This window comes from Carassius carassius, chromosome 6 (genome assembly GCF_963082965.1).
Source record: "Carassius carassius chromosome 6, fCarCar2.1, whole genome shotgun sequence".
In the NCBI taxonomy this organism is placed as follows: domain Eukaryota; kingdom Metazoa; phylum Chordata; class Actinopteri; order Cypriniformes; family Cyprinidae; genus Carassius; species Carassius carassius.
This window is the reverse complement of record NC_081760.1, coordinates 9,071,579-9,085,260: the sequence shown is the minus strand read 5'-3', so window position 1 is coordinate 9,085,260 and position 13,682 is coordinate 9,071,579. Positions and strand designations below refer to the sequence as shown.

The 13,682-nt window shown below is 35.4% G+C and overlaps 1 protein-coding gene and 1 non-coding gene across 3 annotated transcripts; both read right to left on the bottom strand.

Moving 5' to 3' along the window:
- Positions 1-4,158: 4,158 nt before the first annotated feature.
- Positions 4,159-11,974, bottom strand: LOC132141861 (monocyte to macrophage differentiation factor 2-like). 2 transcript variants are annotated; one of them, XM_059551525.1, is made up of 8 exons: positions 11,700-11,974; positions 9,358-9,439; positions 7,477-7,637; positions 7,150-7,224; positions 6,443-6,544; positions 5,686-5,755; positions 5,413-5,602; positions 4,159-5,239 (listed from the first exon to the last, which is right to left on the bottom strand). In XM_059551525.1, exons 1-8 carry the CDS (start codon positions 11,711-11,713, stop codon positions 5,232-5,234), a joined length of 702 nt encoding a protein of 233 aa, XP_059407508.1. In that variant the 5' UTR covers positions 11,714-11,974; the 3' UTR covers positions 4,159-5,231. The 2 variants fall into 2 exon arrangements, with proteins under 2 accessions (XP_059407508.1, XP_059407507.1); XM_059551524.1 differs by having other exon boundaries at positions 4,159-5,602.
- A 1,033-nt stretch (positions 11,975-13,007) lies between these two features.
- On the bottom strand, positions 13,008-13,092 carry LOC132142936 (small nucleolar RNA SNORD60). The gene has a single exon (XR_009434128.1). It is a non-coding gene; the product is annotated as a small nucleolar RNA SNORD60 (small nucleolar RNA).
- Positions 13,093-13,682: the final 590 nt, after the last annotated feature.

The following is a 13,682-nucleotide window of genomic DNA, read 5'->3' as shown; positions in this document are numbered from 1 at the left end:
TTTAATTGAAGGTATATAAAATGATATTTACATCAAATGTTAACGTCATTGCATCAAATGATTACGTCATTAACTAAATTTTACTGTACATTTCTGCCTTATAAGTACATCAATTTGACATAGTCACCACTGACAAACTGCTAATAAATATATTGTAGAAACTTAATTTTCTGTAAAGCTGCTTTGCACCGATTTGTATCATGAAAAGCACTATACAAATAAACTTGAATTGAATTGTTAAGAAATGTTGTCTATTTCAGACAGCAAACAACATGGACTTATAGAAGAATTTGGCTAAAATGGGAAAATTGTCTTGCAACATGACTGTACACAACATTAACTGTGACTTATAGTAAAAAGTATTATAAGTAGGCTTAAACGTTGTAATAAATAATCGGTTCAAAAGCTTGTATAAAATTACAACGGTATGAAAGGCTTTTTTTCTCATTCTTAGCATTTATTGATCAACCCACAGACATACAAAATACACAGAATGCAGGACTGAAATAATGATTCAGAGAGAAGGACTTTTCCTTGATAAAAAGCATTGGTATGAAATAACATGGCCTTAATACAAATACAAAAACTGGGGCAATACAAACATTGCCACAAAATCACAATCACAAATACCTTCATGTGAAAGTTTCACTTTTAATGCAGAGTAAATCAGCAGAATGGCTAACAACACAAAGCCTTGAACTGTTCTGAAACACACCCAAACTAGAAAAGGCACAAATGATATTTACAGTGAGATCAGGGTTAGGTTTCAAGTGGATTCGGTTTCAATAGAAGATTCAGTAATTTTACTGAATTATTATTTTTCATAACTCAAGGACAGGTAGGCAGCCTGATGTATGAAAGTTTGGTACATCAAGTATCATGAACAGACTTCTACATCCAAATTCTACATTATACAACCCGAATTCCGGAAAAGTTGGGACGTTTTTTAAATTTTAATAAAATGAAAACTAAAAGACTTTCAAATCACATGAGCCAATATTTTATTCACAATAGAACATAGCAAATGTTTAAACTGAGAAAGTTTACAATTTTATGCACAAAATGAGCTCATTTCAATTTTGATTTCTGCTACAGGTCTCAAAATAGTTGGGACGGGGCATGTTTTCCATGGTGTAGCATCTCCTTTTCTTTTCAAAACAGTTTGAAGACGTCTGGGCATTGAGGATATGAGTTGCTGGAGTTTTGCTGTTGGAATTACTTTGACGTATTTTTCGTTTAATGATGCGCCAAATGTTCTCTATAGGTGAAAGATCTGGACTGCAGGCAGGCCAGGTTAGCACCCGGACTCTTCTACGACGAAGCCATGCTGTTGTTATAGCTGCAGTATGTGGTTTTGCATTGTCCTGCTGAAATAAACAAGGCCTTCCGTGAAATAGACGTTGTTTGGAGGGAAGCATATGTTGCTCTAAAACCTTTATATACCTTTCAGCATTCACAGAGCCTTCCAAAACATGCAAGCTGCCCATACCGTATGCACTTATGCACCCCCATACCATCAGAGATGCTGGCTTTTGAACTGAACGCTGATAACATGCTGGAAGGTCTCCCTCCTCTTTAGCCCGGAGGACACGGCGTCCGTGATTTCCAACAAGAATGTCAAATTTGGACTCGTCTGACCATAAAACACTATTCCACTCTGAAATAGTCCATTTTAAATGAGCCTTGGCCCACAGGACACAACGGCGCTTCTGGACCATGTTCACATATGGCTTCCTTTTTGCATGGTTTCTGAAAGTATTCCTGGGCCCATTTAGTAATGTCATTGACACAATCATGCCGATGAGTGATGCAGTGTCGTCTGAGAGCCCGAAGACCACGGGCATCCAATAAAGGTCTCCGGCCTTGTCCCTTACGCACAGAGATTTCTCCAGTTTCTCTGAATCTTTTGATGATGTTATGCACTATAGATGATGAGATTTGCAAAGCCTTTGCAATTTGACATTGAGGAACATTGTTTTTAAAGTTTTCCACAATTTTTTTACGCAGTCTTTCACAGATTGGAGAGCCTCTGCCCATCTTTACTTCTGAGAGACACTGCTTCTCTAAGACAAAGCTTTTATAGCTAATCATGTTACAGACCTGATATCAATTAACTTAATTAATCACTAGATGTTCTCCCAGCTGAATCTTTTCAAAACTGCTTGCTTTTTTAGCCATTTGTTGCCCCCGTGCCAACTTTTTTGAGACCTGTAGCAGGCATTACATTTTAAATGAGCTAATTAAGTGGATAAAAGTGTAAAATTTCTCAGTTTAAACATTTGCTACGTTATCTATGTTCTATTGTGAATAAAATATTGGCTCGTGTGATTTGAAATTCCTTTAGTTTTCATTTTATTAAAATTTAAAAAACGTCCCAACTTTTCCGGAATTCGGGTTGTACATCATTTAAGTATGATTCGTCAGGACAGACCAGCATTAAATTGTGCAATAATTTGGTTGCGGTGCATCTTATTTTGGCTTTGAGTCAGAAGTAAACCATATGCTTTTAAACATTTTAACATGTTAAAACCACCAGTCATCCAGCATATTCTATAGTGACTCAAAAGTATGCAGAAGGACTTTTGTACATTCAGCATGCATCATATGAGTTTCCATATTTATTTATTTTACTAAACTATAGGTCAAAGGAAAACTAAATGTATTCATCTCAGGCTGACTGGCAGTGAAAGCTGTATACTGGATGTAAACTTCATAAACCCCCAAGCAAACACTTTGTCATAAAGCATAATACACCAAACAAAGATACTTAAACAGATAAAAAATAGTCAACAATGGTAAAAACTGAACACTTAATACAACAGAATAACAAAAGTCTTAAATAATTTAGAAACATACATAAACTCGTTGGGTTCAAAAATGTATAGATTTAGATATTATACCTAGACAAGATAGAGAGCACAAGCAATTTCAAGTTCAAACTGAAACCTTATTCATTTAAGTCACAAACAGCCCTTACTATCATCTAAACCCTTAAGGGAGCAAAAACGTACCTGACATAGTGTTGCAACACTAAAAGCGTAAACAGATGTTCACTTACTAAGGCGAGGTGTTTCAATAGCATACACATTTCTGTTGAAATTCACTCATCATCAAATACAGCATCTCTATCGAAAAGAGATGCTTGCGAAATGCTTAATCTTAGCACAGCGAACATAAATATCAACACTATAATGAATTTGTAGCTTGTGTACACATAGATTACAACTACTGACCAAACACTTTCTAGATTCACAATACATTAAATACTATCATTTTAAGATGTAAAACAATAAATACGTTCTGTTCAAAAATTCTGTTACAACTGGTAACTATTACGAGTTTTATATGCTTGTAAAGGCCATACAAATTTAAATACCTGTTTAGTTTAGACTTCAGTTTAGTAGTCTGAGAGGTAAAAATGGCAGACTTGTTGTTTCTGCGTTAAACTTGACTTGACAATCTGTAGCTGTAACAACCTACGTGCCCCTGATCACTTATTAGCCCTGATTAAAAATACTATCTATGATGTTCAAGTTTATTTTCAATGTTAAACAGTTATTAAAATGTGTATGGCCTTAAGGAGTGCACCAACAATGGAATGCTTAAGAAATTGTGATGGTACCAACCACTGAGATGGCAACCCTGAGAGCAAATGCTTTGGCTGATCAGTCAAATAAACAGATGACTAAACTAATTTACAAACCTTGACCAGTAAACACTAAAGCGAAGATGGTAAGTGTGCTAACTGTGTATTATAGTTTTTACAAAAGTGAAAATACCGCCATCATTTAAACCCTCATGTTGTTCCAAACTCAGACCTGTGAGATATAAACTTGGAATTGCGAGACAAAAAGTGGCAATTCTAAGTTTATATCTCACAATTTTGAGTATTTGTTTATTATTATTATTACAAGAGAAAAAGTCCAAATTGTGAGTCCAAAGTCCCAATTGCAATTTCCCCTTTTTATGGAAACATGCCTCCATAAAAAAAGAAAGAAAGAGTAGCCTAAACATTTCATTTTAAAGAAAAAGAAAAAGTGCAGGTATGGAACAAAACATGGTAAATGATGACAGTTTTCAGTTTTCTTTAATGACTCTCAAACTAATTTGAGGTGAATCTGACTGTCAGTACTGAAGTCAGTACATCAATATTCTCTCAAAATGTAGTTTTTACTCCTGTTTATGAAAACTTTAAATGACACTTTTTTCTAAGTGTTTATGTTTTATACCCTATTAAGCGCTCATATAAAATGATCATTAATACAACATCAACAGCAGCTGTAATTTGAAATTAATAAATAACATCTAAGATAAAACACTTTTAGATTGTCACTGAAATGGAATGCAGTAAAATTGGCAAAAGCCTTTAAATTGGCCCCATGCAACTCTGAATATACTGTTAAAGCTGTAAAAAGAGAGCTATTTCTCTGTGACCTAACCCTCAAAAGTATTTTTGTTGGTGTACGCCTATAACGTAGACAAGTTGATTCAATCATTTAATATTATTATTAAACAATATTCTGACTTGATTAAAACCAATTAATAGACTTTACCATGAAGCACACTTTAAAGTTACCAGAAAAAATAAAATAAAAAAACAATCATAATAAATTCCATTAAACCATGAAATCAGATGACCTGTCCAGGCAAATCTTTTCCTGGACATTGTCATCAAGCACTTGTGGCATTTTCCAAAGACATTACACCCCCCAAAATGCAACATACTAGCACTAGACTAGAAGCATGGAGAATTGATACTGTGTACAGTAATACGAAATGTACTCATATTTCTGACATAAATAAGAACATCTCCACACTGGCAGTGGCAGAATTAGTAGAATAATCCCAAATCGGTTTAAAAAGCAGAAATTGCAGAAATACCTTTAAACTGTAGTCAAGTAATTACTAACCGAGGGTGCGTTTCCCAAAAGCAATTATGGTTGCAAGTTCCGTTGTTTCCAATAAAATCCAATGCAACTTGTGATCATAGATAGCTAGTGATGCTTTTGGGAAACGCAACTCAGGTTGAGTGTTTTTAAAAATATCTGGCAGTGATTTTACCATTGCAGTACCTTTAAAAAAATTGTAAACCTTCGTGTAATACGTCCATAGTTTTTCTAGAAACGTTCTTGTTCTGGATCCTTTATCAGTCTCAGGATTGCACACGGTCTCAGGTCCAAAATGACTGTAGTCTCACAAAGGCTAGATGTAATCTCTGTTGTATGTGCTAGTTAAAGACCTATTAATAAGTGACAAGAATTACATCAGTCAAACCATCCGCTAGCAAAAACACAACAGAAAAAATAAACAGTGCTCTTTATGCTTTAGTAGAACTTTAGCACTTCACTGGCAAATATATATTCAAATGATTTTGTGGTTAGGTGTATGCATATGTGTGTCACCGGGCCGTACTGGTTGGTTGATTGACAGGTGTGTACAGGTACTTCCAGATGGCATAATAATGGATGCCTGCTCCCATTGCAACAAAGAGGTGCCATATAGCGTGAGCAAAGGGCACTATTCCATCACTTTTAAAGAACGCCATGCCCAACACATAACACCCACCACCAACCAACAGCTCACACAGACCTGACCTGTCTGCCTAAAAAGAAAACAGACACACATTTAATTCATTTTTAATAGTCTGTTGTGACATTTTCAATTCATAAGCATTCATTTTCTTACCATAGAGAGGATGACAAGAGCGGGGAAAACACCCATTGCTATGTAACAGATCAGCTCTACAACTTTAAACCTGTAACAAAGGGGATGCAAGAAACATATTCACCTGTAGCACAGAAAAGTAGTTTCGTATGTATTTGAAATTATATGTATAAAAAAAAATTCTCTAGATTTTTCAAATTATATGTATGTTTAAAGGGATAGTTCACCCAAAACTGAAAATTTGAAGATTTACTTTTCCTTAGTCCATGATGTAGATGAGTTTGTTCCTTCATCAGAACATATTTGGAGAAATTTAGTATTATCACCCATTATGGAATTATGGACTTATATTAGGCCAGAAGTGATGGTTTAAAGTTAAAACAATTTGCACCCTTTTACTTCATTTGACAGACTAGAGTTGTGTTGTGGTTTATTTTTCTCAGCTATTTGAACTCTCATTCTGACGGCACCCATTCACTGCAGTGGATCCATTGGTGAGCAAGTGATGTAATTCAATTCCTTCAAACCTGTTCTGATGAAGAAACAAGCTCATTTACATCTTGGATGGATTGAGGATGAGTACATTTTAAGCTAATCTTCATTTTTGTATGAAATAATCCTTTAATTAATAAGTATTTGATTTCATTCAGCAAATATGATGCAGGGTGATGTAATCAACAAATTAAACAAACTGTTATTTCTTACAAAAAAAATCTAATTTTGTAAATCTAAAATTTAGAAATGAACACTCTTAACCGTTATCCAAAAACAAGCTCACTTTTCATGAAAGAAGAACACGTAGGCAGTTCCTCCAGAGGCCATCACCCAGACCACCCAGCGCATGTGGGCAGCCCATGGACCCAGATCCCTCAGTGTCAGCCTGCCATAAATTCATTAGATCTTTAACTAATGGTACTTTCAACATCAAACTATCTGAGAAAGTCTCACAGTTTGATTTCCAGGGTACTGTCAATTTAGATAAAGAAGTCTGCCAAATAAATAAATGTAAAAGTATAATTGAAATTCATAATTTAAACCCAAAGTGATATTTATTGAGCTAAATTTGGGAATTGTTTTGAATTGTATCAGTTTAACATAATTCAGAAACTTACATTTCTCAAAATATTGGTTTGGTTTTACATGAAATTTTAAATACAGTCAATTCAAATGAATAACAAAATGTACTAAATTTAGGCATCAATCTTTTTTTTTTTTTTACAAGATTATTGGTGGTATCTGTAACAGAATCTTTGGCACCATCAGTATTTTTACTGAAAAACTTTCCATTTACACATCTTAGAGGAAACAAACTTATATTATATTGGCACATATGAACCATTGATCTTTAAACTGTTATCCGTCTCCCCACCTGAAACTGTGTCAATTTATGACAGCCCAACACAAATCCATTAATCCCGAACGCAGACTAAAAATCAATTTCTCAAATTGCTGCATGAACAACATTCACTCTCTACATGAGCTCACCATGGTGTGTAGGATGCTGCAATGAAGAAATAGATCACCATCCTGTCGCACTTGTGGAAACAGTGCTCAACTGATCTAAAAAGTAAAGCAGCACTTATTAGATTTCACTTCTTAAGTACATGCGTAGATAATAATGTGTAAAAAGATGGATTATCAGTTAGGCCTGAAAATGATGTGAACACAATCGCTTCCACAAACTCAAATACATGACAAGAAACAAAACACAAATCACTAGAAAAATATTCATGTTCAAGTGTCTGGATTGACATTACACAGACTGAAAATGTACTGATCAAAAAGCTGATTTCACTCATATGAAAGCCTTACCGGAGATGAGACTTTTTCCAGGAGACAGTATGGAAAACTGTGGATATGATGAAAAGGCTTGATAGTCCCGCTCCATACAGCCATGCTGAAATCTCCTCCCAGTGGTCATCAGATAAGAGGTACAGCAAGATCCCACCCACAATGCTGGGAATGATCCAGAGCTGAGAATAAAATGCAGTCACAAAACATTTAAATACAACATGTTCATGAATGACGTGAACTGTAGACTACAGGATATTAGAGATGCACCGATTGCAATTTTCTAGACCAATTCTGATTTCCGATTTTTTTGTAAGTGTGACCTACCGATACTGTTTTTGCCGATTGTTTTTAGCCCTATAAGAACTACAATTGACAGCAAATACAATCAATCAAAAAATTATTTGCATAAAAAAAGAAATTATTAGAAATGTGTAATTATTAAACATTACAATTCCCCCAATCTGTACTAAGTTACAGATGTTAAATAATAAAGTGTTTTGTGACTAGAAAGAGGTAGATGTAATTTCTCATCTTTTTTTTTTCCACTAACCTTATTAAATGTGTCATTTTTTCACATCAAATTTTTACATTGTTTCAATTAATTCAGTTAATAGAAAACTGTAGAGTTGTTACCATTCAAATGAAATCAGTATCTCAGAATCAGTTATCTCTTTTCACTGCAGGAAACACAGAAGCTGCATCTGAAGTGGCATTAGATGTATTTACACAGACTGTTTGATGAAGCTAAGGTGCCATACATGCATTTACATCACAAATGCATTTCATAATCATAAATAATTGTATATGGTATAATGTTTAACATATTTTTTAAGCATAAATATAAATGTTATGAAAAATACAGTGCTACTTTTAAATATTACCAAACCACCAGTAGATGGTGGCAAATTATGGTTTTAATGAGTGAGTCATTTAGTCATTCATTCGTTCTAGGATCAACAGTTCAACAGTTCTGCTCAGTTCAGCTTCAGTTGTGCTGTTGCGCTCATTTGTTTTGATTTCTCCAGTAGTCACTCTGTCCGAGCCTCATCTGGTACGATATTGATACATTATCAGTCACCGTTTACACTGAATGCAATTCAAATCATGTCGTGAAATGACATGTTTACATGTAGATGGGAGCATAAGTATGACATCAAAACGGACCGGATCGGAATCGGCAGATTGACCGGTCGGTCACTTGTCCAGGCCAATCGTGAGGAAATTCGGCTAACTCCGGCCCCTGGCCAGTTGATCGGTGCATCTCTACAGGAAATCATTTCAAATCAAAGGTATGGCATTTATTTATTATATATAGCCTACATTCTTATGATTAAAGGAATAGTTTATCCAAAATGAAAATTTGCTTAAAAATTTACTCCTCCTCAGGCCAGCCAAAATGTTTCTTCAGATTTGTAGAAATTTAGCATTATACCACTTGCTTACCAATGGATCCTCTACAGTGAATGAGTCCAAACAGCTGACAAAAAAATCACGATAAATCACATTCTCCAGGTAATAATGGCTTTTGAAGAGAAATGATGTGTGCTTATAATAAACAAATCCATCTGTAAAACATATTTGCATATTTCTTTCCTGATTCAAACGAGCTGACTTTTTAGCCAGAAGAAATGGTTTGATGTTAGAAACAACTTGATGTATTTGTTTATTACAAACACACAGCTTTTCGTTTCACGAGACATTAATTGATAGACTGAGGTTGTGTGGATTTCTTGTGGATTATTGTGATGTTTTTATCAGCTGTCTGGACTTTCATTCTGACAGCACCCATTCACTGCAGAGGATCAATTGATGAGCTAGTCATTAAAACAATTCAACTACATCTTGAATGGCCTGAAGGTGAGTCAGAGATTCCTTTAATAGTGAAAACAGTCAACTCACCGCATGTGTGGCACAGTTAGCAGCGTGCTCATATTCTGTTGGCTGATATCTCTTATTTGATGGTGCACGATTGTTCATAAATCTAAAATAAATAAATGAATGAATAAAAAAAAACTGTTAGAAAATACAGGATGAAGTGAAGCTAAACAATGCATAGCTTACTATTACTGTACCAACCTAAAGCATACTTAAAAGTATATAGTGTTGTAACACTCCTGAAGTGTTTGAATATTGTTTAAAAAAGTCAGTTATTTTAAACTGGTCTCTTCTATAAATTAGTTTTTAATAAATAAACAATTTTGTAACTCAACATTACTGTTACTCATGTCACCATACATTACACTCCTACAGGATACAGTAGTCAACATTTGAAGTGGATCCAAAAAGTTAATCATTTTGGTTTTAGGACAATTGTGATCCACTTCAAATGTTGACTACTTTATACAGATGCAACTGATGCATGAACATGAAAATCTCCTTTTTCCAATAAAATTATAGAAAATTTGATTTGAAAATATTTGATTTTGTGTGTTTCTTGATAAATGTATGCATTATTGCATATTAAATGTATGTATTTTGCAGAATGATAAATGTATTATTATTATTATTATTTTTCTATCCAGCGACATACAGTGCTAACAGTTTTTACCTAACATGTGTTCCCTGGGAATCAAACCCACAACCTTGCACTGCTTACACAACGCTCTGCAACTTGCGCCACAGGAGCACATATCACATAATATACATTAATTATATTAATTATATGTATCGTTTTATTGTAACTGATAATGAGTTAGTCGCCATGTAGGTCAAATGATCATGTGACTGATAATAACTTTTGCAGTTGGCAGGCAGTGGCTGGTAACCATGGAGAACCACAGCAGAAGAGTCTTTCATCCTTACACACATCCCTGCAAAGTGCTGATGTCACGGTTGTCATGGAAACATGAGACTGTGACGGATAAGGAACGAGGCTGTGTGGTTTCTTTCTCTCTCTTCTTCTTCTTTTGTACCAAAAAAATAGCACTTTGAATTAAAAACTAATAGTTTACGTCATAGTCTTTCTGCCAAGAAACTCCAGAAGAATAAACAATGTTCTTAGAAATGTAGAGATAGACATAATGTGCCCATTCAGTAGAAGTAGTAGTAATGTAGTAAAAATAACTTCACTTTAACTATGATTAATATTACATGTTTCTAAATGTCAGTCACTCATGTTCCTGATTACTAAAGAGATTTATGGAGAGGCTATTTGCCAGAAAACTAAAAAAAGAACAGCAGTTGTGTGGCCAACAACAGCATTACAATGTTTAACAGGCTCAAATCTGCAATTTGGTCAAACAAAATAGATTTGACTTGCTGGTTATGATTCTTAATGGTCACATCTAGTTCAACACACATCTGTCCTCATTTCTATTGTTAGGAACCCAAATAACATCGCCTAAATTTGTTCTCGTATCCATATAACCTTACTGGTCACTGACTCATCATTCACTAAAATAAAACAATCACGTTAATAAACGATTAATGATGTTGGCATAATATTTAGTTTTAAACACCGATAGATTATATATATATATATATATATATATATATAGCACACACACACACAGCTACAACTACCTTGACTTTTGGTGGTTTTAGATATACAATTATTATTTCTTCTTGTATTCCTGGACAGTCACATTTCAAGTCATTGTTCGTATTAATTGAATTATGTACAAATAAAGTTATAAAGCCATAAACATTAACCGACCCTAAAATGATCTTGATTTGAAACGAAAAAAAGCCAAAACATCACTAAACTGTCTCTCCCCACATTAGCCCTTGCCATCAAACACATCCTCACGAAGCCAGGGATAATGAACCAAACTGATCCAGATGTTAACTTGTCGTACACGGTACTGAATCCCCGAGTTCCTGGTCTTATGTGCTTCCGGTGAACGTTTATGGCCGAATTTCATCAATAATCTCAGCTGTTCGCTATATAATTAGCATCAAAAACATGATTTTCTACCACTCCCTCAAACATCAATCAGCACGCGAACCGTTTCAGGGAACATCGCGTTTTTTTTTAATGGTCAACACCCTTTATAAGAAATTACCATCATATAAACACAATAACGTGACTTTCAACAATCGACACGTACAAATTTAACGATAAAGATTTTTTCCGTGCACACGTTTAGCTTTTCGGTGGCGCGTGGGTGTCGCATCACAAGACAGCGCTAGACAAAAACACAACACCTGACAATAAGCTTACTCGCTACATACAGAACTATCGCTAATTGAATAACGTTACATACACATTTCATGTCACCGACGGCGGCACGTTCACTTACCTTACAAGTTTCATTTAAACGCGAAACGTTAAATCCAACAGTTGCGCGAGTCTAGGTGAAAACGTCGTACATTTGATTCGGAGCGAATACGAAGAGCTCGTCTTTCAGACACACTCGGATCTATGAAAACTCGCTCTGAAATATCAGTCGGTGGGATGAACTGAACTAAACAACGAAGCGAGCACGAGCAATAGACCGGAAGTAGGGAGTATGTAACGGTCTCAGGAACCCGGTCTTCCTGCAGAAACGAGTGGATCATCCGTGTAGGATGGTGGGTAATGCAAAGCATTGTCTATTAGCTCAGCGGCCCACTCATATTTTAGTATTTGCTAGTAAATTAAGGTCTTAAAGACTCTTAATGGTATATAAAGAGAAGTGGTAACGGTAAAGAGGAGAAGCACCACTCTAGGGTCTCAAGAGAACATACAGCCATACACTTCACACGTTAAAGGTTTATTCACTTTTGACGCATTACAAACATCCAACTAGAAATTCAAACTCCACAGCACCACTTCGATTTTCAAAGTTACTTTTGCACATTAGTTGACATCCTTGCAGAAACCAGAGATCATATTCCAAGGAAGTACACCATCAAAAGGACTTCTTGGTCTTCTTACATCTGCAAATAAAACAAGATGTAAAAAGGTGCACCATATAAATGCAGACATTGCATTGGCTGTGCAGTTTTAACCAGTTCAAAGATACTTTAGTATAGGGTTTAGTACAGCTCAGGGAGAGAGTTTACAATCAGACCATTAACCATGGATCAGCTTTGCAAACGGTTTCTCATCACTGCAGTACAAACCGGTACTACTAGAAAGTAAAATTCATTACAACCTTACAGGAAAATCACATTTCATTGGATTATCAGATTGAAATGAGCCAGAAATTAAATGGGGTAGAAAATGAAAAGGGTCTTGCCTCTTAGGAAAAGATTTTTGCAGTTTGGAACTTTCTTACCATCTGTAAAGGTTGACAGAAACGAGCAATATTAGTAACAAGAATCATACCTTAAGTGCCACAAAAATCAGTGCCCAAACTTTGACAAAAGCACTTCCATTTCTGTTGTAGTCATGTGCCAAATTAGATCGTAAACTCCCAAGTTATAGAACCACATTAATATAATTTAAGTACATTATGACATTAACAATGAGTCAGCAGGATGCAACTATGCTCTGAACAGACTAAACGAAACTTCGAAGAGCTTCCTGGTAACGTACTGGGAAAGAAAAAAAAATAATGGGCACTTAAGCTTTTCATGATCATGGAAATCCTTAAATTCGCAAAACCCGGTTGCAATAAGCAAAAGAGCCTCAGACTAGATTTTATAATCAGCTGCTTGAAACAGCGTTCATACGAGGTGTCAGAAAAGTGTTAGAAGTCATCAGCGGCTCAATGTCTTTTTTTTCAAAAGCATCAATGTTTACACAACTTAATGAGCAGATTGTCGTCCAAGCTCCGTTCACTTACCGCCAACTTAACTCGTTATCGAGTTTAATGCGATTTACAACCGCTAACTTTACATCGAACGCAGATGTTCAGCACGTACAGCGAGTCATCCGAGGCCACGTGCCTCAACCTATGGTCTCAACGCTACCATCATGAGGTGGACTGGAGTCTCTATAAACAAAATATAAAAGATAAGTTAACATTCTTAAACCGAACTCAACAACAACCTGACGGAATATTTAGGAGTTTTATGTAATCACGCGAAATAAAGACTGAAATCTTAGACGTTCAGTAACTTACTAAATCTTTACAGTGCTAGTCTTAAATCAAAACCATCTTCGTATTCTCAAGCGAGCGTTAAAATGATGAAAAACGAGACTGTTAATAAAAACAGCAGTTCTTACATGCCAGCAATCACAACGCGACTTTCCGAGGAGGACATGCTGCAATACAACATCTCACAAGTGTTCACCGAACGAAGAGAAAGCGGTAATGCTGTGCCACAGTTTTTATAGGAGGTCTTCTTTGCGACAT

Coding starts and splice junctions, on each gene's coding strand:
- LOC132141861 (XM_059551524.1), bottom strand. Junction 6,545..7,149: donor GCAGCATCCTACACACCATG/GTGAGCTCATGT, acceptor AATTTATGGCAG/GCTGACACTGAGGGATCTGG. Junction 5,603..5,685: donor CTCTTGTCATCCTCTCTATG/GTAAGAAAATGA, acceptor TTTTCTTTTTAG/GCAGACAGGTCAGGTCTGTG.